Below are 7,500 nucleotides of genomic sequence, written 5' to 3'. Positions count from 1 at the left end.
TAGGACGTCCTGGACCAGGTCACTCAGCATCTCAGGACTAGGACTAGGACGTCCTGGACTAGGTCACTCAGCATCTCAGGACTAGGACTAGGACGTCCATGGACCAGGTCACTCAGTCACATGCTGAGATCTCCAGCGTTTGGGGTTTGGTTTGCTATGTTAGTGCTGAATGTGTTTTAGTGTGTTCTCACCATGGATGTATTAATAGAACGGTTCTCACCCATATCTCTGTCTCCCTCTCTCTCTCTGTATCTCAGAGCTGCGTGACTTTGAGCCAGACGACCAGCAGGATATCGAGGTGGATGAGGGCAACACGGCGGTCATCGAGTGTCACCTCCCGGAGAGCCAGCCCAAGGCCCAGGTCCGCTACAGCGTCAAGCAGGAGTGGCTGGAGACCTCCAAAGGTTCGCCAGCTGTCCCTCTACCGGACCTCTACGTCTCTCTTTCTCTCTCTCTCTCTCTCTCTCTCTCTCTCTCTCTCTCTTTCTTTTCATCCTCCATCTCTTCTACCCTTCCTCTCCCTGGCTGTGTCATTATCTTTATCCCCCCCTTCCCCTATCTCTCTCTCACCCCTCTCTCCTTCCCTATCCCTCTCTCCTTCCCTATCCCTCTCTCTTTCCCTCCCCCTCTCTCCTTCCCTATCCCTCTCTCCTTCCCTATCCCTCTCTCCTTCCCTCCCCCTCTCTCCTTCCCTATCCCTCTCTCCTTCCCTATCCCTCTCTCTTTCCCTCCCCCTCTCTCCTTCTTCTTCTTCCATCGTTCTCTTGTTAGTTAGTGGAATGCTGTAATTCCTCTATCAGGTCCATCATGAAGCTGTGGATGATAAGGGTTAGGGTTAGGGTTAATGATAAGGGTTAGGGTTAGGGTTAATGATAAGGCTGTTATCTGGGGAGTGTTGAAACTTGGGAACAGCCCTGTTTATTTTACAAACGTTTATTTCCGTGTCATTCTGACCTTTGTGGCGGGCAGACTGCTGATCCAGGGACCAGGATGTGCAGGACTGATCTCTCAACCAGCTCCCAGCTAGTAGACTCCAGGACCCCCCCTGCTGGCAGCTAGTGGCACTGCCTTCTGTGGGGTTGAGAGAGGCTGCTTACCTGCTTGTGTTACTGGCATTCAGCTCTCCTCCTGCGCCTGCCCTTCTCCTCCTCTCCTCCTCCTCTCCTCCTCCTCTTCCCCTCCTCCTCTCCTCCTCCTCTTCTCCTTCTCTCCTCCTCTTCTCCTCCTCTTCTCCTCCTCCTCCTCTGCTCCTCCTCTCCTCCTCCTCTGCTCCTCCTCTCCTCCTCCTCTTCTCCTCCTCCTCCTCCTCCTCTCCTCCTCTTCTCCTCTTCTCCTCCTCCTCCTCCTCTCCTCCTCTTCTCTTCTCCCCTCCTCCTCTCCTCCTCCTCTTCTCCTTCTCTCCTCCTCTTCTCCTCCTCCTCCTCTGCTCCTCCTCTCCTCCTCCTCTGCTCCTCCTCTCCTCCTCCTCTTCTCCTCCTCCTCCTCCTCCTCTCCTCCTCTTCTCCTCCTCCTCCTCCTCTCCTCCTCCTCTGCTCCTCCTCTTCTCCTCCTCCTCTTCTCCTCCTCTCCTCCTCCTCCTGCACCTCCTTTTCCTGGCTTGTCAGTGAAAGCTTTGGATGCTCGTCTGTCTTAAATAGTGTCATAACATCACCTCAGGAAAAGGTATCAGGAAGGGAATTGCAGAAACACGATGCCGCTAATCGAATTTTCCCCAAACTAATCAACTTCCAGGACCCTATTTTTGTGCCGGAGTTAAGTGCTAAGGGCGTTTTGTCTGCCGCAAACTGGTTTGGTGCCCAAATGAGCGTCTTCATTGCAATGAAGATGTTTGAAAATTGTGAGATTGGTGCGTCTTAATTGCACACCAAACTCGGCGGAGAAATTACCAAACAGGGCCCACATTACCAAACAGGGCCCACATTACCAAACAGGGCCCACATTACGAACAAAACTTTGCCTTTTGCGCTTAGCACAGAAACAGGGCCCACATTACCAAACAGGGCCCACATTACCAAACAGGGCCCACATTACCAAACAGGGCCCACATTACCAAACAGGGCCCACATTACCAAACAGGGCCCACATTACCAAACAGGGCCCACATTACCAAACAGGGCCCACGTTATCAAACAGGGCCCACGTTATCAAACAGGGCCCACATTATCAAACAGGGCCCACGTTATCAAACAGGGCCCACGTTATCAAACAGGGCCCACATTACCAAACAGGGCCCACATTACCAAACAGGGCCCACATTACCAAACAGGGCCCACATTATCAAACAGGGCCCACGTTATCAAACAGGGCCCACAGTATCAAACAGGGCCCACGTTATCAAACAGGGCCCACATTATCAAACAGGGCCCACGTTATCAAGCGCAAGGATCCGAAAGGCCGTGCTGGTTCCGGTGGTACCAAAGGAACCCCCTTCTACCCGTGCTGGTTCCGGTGGTACTATAGGAACCCCCTTCTACCCGTGCTGGTTCCGGTGGTACTATAGGAACCCCCTTCTACCCGTGTCTCCGTAGGGAACTACCTGATCATGCCGTCGGGGAACCTTCAGATCGCCAACGCCACTCTGGAGGACGAGGGGCCGTACAAGTGCGCCGCCTACAACCCCGTCACCCAGGAGGTCAAGACCTCCACCTCCACCGACCGCCTCCGTATACGCCGTGAGTGACCGCCACCTCGACCGCAACCTCACACTGACCACCACCTCACACTGACCACCACCTCACACTGACCACGACCTCACACTGACCTCCACCTCACACTGACCACCCCCTCACACTGACCACCCCCTCACACTGACCACCCCCTCACACTGACCTCACACTGACCACCCCCTCACACTGACCACCCCCTCACACTGACCACCCCCTCACACTGACCACCCCCTCACACTGACCACGACCTCACACTGACCACCCCCTCACACTGACCACCACCTCTCACTGACCACCACCTCACACTGACCACCACCTCACACTGACCACCCCCTCACACTGACCACCACCTCACACTGACCACCCCCTCACACTGACCACCCCCTCACACTGACCACCACCTCTCACTGACCACCCCCTCACACTGACCATGACCTCACACTGACCACCCCCTCACACTGACCACCCCCTCACACTGACCACCCCCTCACACTGACCACCCCCTCTCACTGACCACCACCTCACACTGACCATGACTTCTCACTGACCACCACCTCACACTGACCACCACCTCACACCAGGGGCTGAGTTGTGGGGTCTGTGGCGTGGACAGTGGCATGGTGGTGAGACTCCGCCCCCTCAGGTCAGAGCTGGTCAAGGACAGTGTACCCCTCTCCGGACCACCTACCCGCCCGCACCGGTGAAGACCATGTGTCTCTAGCCCAATCAGGGGCTGAGTTGTGGGGCCCGTGGCGTAGATAGTGGCGTGGTGGTGAGACTCCGCCCCCTCAGGTCAGAGCTGGTCAAGGACAGTGTACCCTTCTCCGGACCACCTACCCGCCCGCACCGGTGAAGACCATGTGTCTCTAGCCCAATCAGGGGCTGAGTTGTGGGGCCCGTGGCGTAGATAGTGGCGTGGGGGTGAGACTCCGCCCCCTCGGGTCAGAGTAGGTCGCGGGCAGTGCAGTGACGTCCGGGAAAATATAAAAATATGAGTTTGCAGCCTGAAAAAGAGTGTCATTCTGAATATTTCTTTGAATATAAGGAAGGAAAGAAAGAAAGAAAGAAAGATGGATGGATGGATGAAAGGAAGATGGATGGATGGATGGATGGATGGATGGATGGATGGATGGATGGATGAAAGAAAGAAAGAAAGAAAGAAAGAAAGAAAGAAAGAAAGAAAGAAAGAAAGAAAGAAAGAAAGAAAGAAAGAAAGAAAGAAAGAGAAAGAAAGAAAGAAGGATGGATGGATGGATGAAAGAAAGAAAGAAAGATGGATGGATGGATGGATGGATGAAAGATGGATGGATGGATGAAAGAAAGAAAGAAAGAAGGATGGATGGATGGATGAAAGATGGATGGATGGATGAAAGAAAGAAAGTAAGAAAGAAGGATGGATGAAAGAAAGAAAGAAAGAAAGGATGGATGGATGAAAGAAGGATGGATGGATGAAAGAAGGATGGATGGATGAAAGATGGATGGACGGATGGATGGATGAAAGAAAGAAAGGATGGATGGATGAAAGAAAGAAAGATGGATGGATGGATGAATGAAAGAAAGAAGGATAGATGGATGGATGGAAGAAAGAAAGAAAGAAGGATGGATGAAAGAAAGAAAGAAAGAAAAATGGATAGATGGATGAAAGAGAAAGAAGGAAGGAAAGAAAGAAAGAAGGAAGGATGGAAGTAAGGGAAGGAAGGAAGGAAGGATGGAAGGAAGGAAGGATGGAAGGAAGGATGGAAGGAAGGAAAGGAAGGAAAGATGGAAGGAAGGAAGGAAAGGAAGGAAGGATGGAAGGAAAGAAAGAAGGAAGGATGGAAGGACGGGAGGGAAGGAAGGATGGAAGGGAGGATGGAAGGAAGGAAGGAAGGATGGAAGGAAGAAAGGAAAGGAAGGAAAGATGGAAGGAAAGAAAGAAGGAAGGATGGAAGGACGGGAGGGAAGGAAGGATGGAAGGGAGGATGGAAGGAAGGAAGGAAGGAAGGATGGAAGGAAGAAAGTAAAGGAAGGATGGAAGAAGGAAAGGAAGGAAGGATGGAAGGAAGGAAAGGAAGGAAGGGAGGATGAAAGGAAGGAAAGAAAGAAGGAAGGAAGGATGGAAGTAAGGGAAGGAAGGAAGGAAGGAAGGATGGAAGGAAGGAAGGAAGGAAAGGAATGAAGGATCGAAGGAAAGGAAGAAAGAAGGAAGGGAAGGAAGGAAGGAAGGAAGGATGGATGGAAGGATGGATGGAAGGAAGGAAAGAAAGGAGGAAGGAAGGAAAGAAAGGAGGAAGGAAGGAAGGATGGAAGGAAGGAAGGAAAGAAGGATGGAAGGAAGGGAAGGGAAGGGAAGGGAAGGGAAGGAAGGAAGGAAGGATGGATGGAAGGAAGGAAGGAAGGATGGAAGGAAGGAAGGAAGGAAGGAAGGATGGAAGAAAGGATGGAAGGAAGGAAGGAAAGAAGGAAGGATGGAAGGAAGGGAAGGATGGAAGGAAGGAAGAAAGGAAGGAAGGATGGAAGGAAGGAAAGAAAGAAGATAGGGAAGGAAGGATGGAAGGAAGGAAAGAAAGAAAGAAGGAAGGAAGGGAAGGAAGGATGGAAGGAAGGAAAGGAAGGAAAGGAAGGAAAGGAAGGAAAGGAAGGAAGGAAGGATGGAAGGAAGGAAGGAAGGAAGGAAAGAAAGAAAGAAAGAAAGAAAGAAAGAAGGAAGGATAGAAGTAAGGGAAGGAAGGAAGGATGGAAGGAAGGAAGGAAAGGAAAGGAATGAAGGATCGAAGGAAAGGAAGAAAGAAGGAAGGGAAGGAAGGAAGGAAGGATGGATGGAAGGATGGATGGAAGGAAGGAAAGAAAGGAGGAAGGAAGGAAGGAAAGAAAGGAGGAAGGAAGGATGGAAGGAAGGAAAGAAAGAAGAAGGGAAGGATGGAAGGAAGGATGGAAGGAAGGATGGAAGGAAGGATGGAAGGATGGAAGGAAGGGAAGGATGGAAGGAAGGAAGGAAGGAAGGAAGGAAGGAAGGATGGAAGGAAGGAAGGAAGGAAGGAAAGAAAGAAGGAAGGGAAGGAAGGAAGGAAGGATGGAAGGAAGGAAGGAAGGAAAGAAAGCTGGAAGGAAGGAAGGATGGAAGGATGGAAGGAAGGAAAGAAGGAAGGAAGGAAGAAATGAATATGAATGCTACCACAGTAGTCAATAAAGGGTGCCTGTACAGAGAGCATGCACGTGTCCCCAAATTCAAATCCCAACTGACACTGAGCATCCTCTCATTCACTTCAATGGAAAGGCATGTTGGATTCAGACAGCTCTATCTCAAAAAGTATAAAGGTCACAGCCTAGATTTTGACACCGTATGAATCCTGAGAAAATGCTGAACATTTAAGCTATTATATGTCCGTGTAGCTTAAAAACTGTAGGCATTGCGACAAGTTAGAAAAAGAGTAAAAATGCAAAATTAGCAGCTCAAAAGCTAGTGTGTTGCCATACGTTTCAATGAGGAGCGCAGTTGCCGAACAAATCGTCATACAGCGAAAACTATAAGTCATACGGCTTAGATACTTACATTGTACGAATCAGCACAGTTGTGTGAACATTTTGATGTATAATATGTGTGTGAGCTTTCAAAACTGTAGGAGTGCCAGCAGTTTACAAAATGTGTGAATATTTTCAAAGCAACTGCTGCCACCACTCTAAAAACATAACATTTCTGAACATTCCAAAAGCATTTCAAGCAGTTTCAATAGGACAAAAAAATGTTTTAAAAGTTAAATTTCTTAAAAACTATCAAAAATATCAAAAATCTGAATGGATCCGTTCAAGAGCTGAACGTCATGAACATTTTAAAGTTTGAATGAAGTTTCTAGCACAAAGTATGAAGAAGTAGTTAAGGTTCAAAAAAGCGGGGAGAATAATAAGAAAGAAAGAAAGAAAGAAAGAAATAGTGGGAATATCACAAGTTGGGCTAGCTTCTGCAAGCTAGCCCACCTAATTAACGGAAAATCTATCACACACGCACAAGTACACACACACACACGCACATGCACACGCATGCACAGGCACACATGCACAGATACACGTACGCACACAGACACACACACACGCGTGAGAGCAGAGCAGTGACTCTGGCCTTCAGACGGACGTGTGTAGTGACCCCCCCCCCCCGCTCCAGGCTCCACGTCGGAGGCGGCCCGCATCATCTACCCGCCGGCGGCACGCTCCATCATGGTGACCCGCGGCCAGCGTCTGGTCCTGGAGTGCGTGGCCAGCGGAAGCCCCGCCCCGCGCGTCACCTGGGCCAAGGACGGCCGGGACCTGCGCCTCCACAACAACACGCGCTTCCTGCTCAGCAACCTGCTCATCGACGCGGCGAGCGAGGGCGACTCGGGGACCTACGTCTGCCACGCCGACAACGGCATCGGCCCCGGCAACACCGCCGCCGTGCTCTACGACGTCCAGGTGTTCGGTGAGTTACAGCCGGGATGGATATATATATATCACATTACATCACATTACATCACATCTCATCACATCACATCACATCACATCTCATCACATCACATCACATTACATCTCATCACATCACATCACATCTCATCACATCACATCACATCACATCTCATCACATCACATCACATCACATCACATTACATCTCATCACATCACATCACATCACATCTCATCACATCACATCACATCACATCACAGTAATTTAGCTGACACTTTTATCCAAAGTGACTTACAAAAGTTGCATTTAACGTAGGTAGTCAGTGTACTACTATTCACCAGAACTCACAAGTGCACCTCCTTTCTAAACAAGTGACTAAGAGCAGAATCTAATGCTAAAGCCAAAGTGCAAAATATAAAG

The 7,500-nt window shown here is 49.9% G+C and overlaps 1 protein-coding gene across 1 annotated transcript in view; it reads left to right on the top strand.

The window, feature by feature from the left end:
- The window catches only part of boc (BOC cell adhesion associated, oncogene regulated), a gene marked incomplete at its 5' end in the record, with an annotated part of 26,864 nt that overhangs the window by 7,503 nt on the left and 11,861 nt on the right, over window positions 1-7,500 (top strand). Inside the window, 3 exon segments of the mRNA XM_084443156.1 lie at window positions 258-404; window positions 2,529-2,672; window positions 6,805-7,098. Of these exon segments, the coding sequence (XP_084299282.1) occupies window positions 258-404; window positions 2,529-2,672; window positions 6,805-7,098 (585 nt within the window).

The sequence above is a fragment of the Borostomias antarcticus genome (genome assembly GCF_949987555.1).
Source record: "Borostomias antarcticus genome assembly, chromosome: 9".
NCBI classification, from domain to species: Eukaryota; Metazoa; Chordata; class Actinopteri; order Stomiiformes; family Stomiidae; genus Borostomias; species Borostomias antarcticus.
The sequence above is the reverse complement of the archived record's forward strand: the minus strand, read 5'-3'. Positions and strand labels throughout refer to the sequence as shown.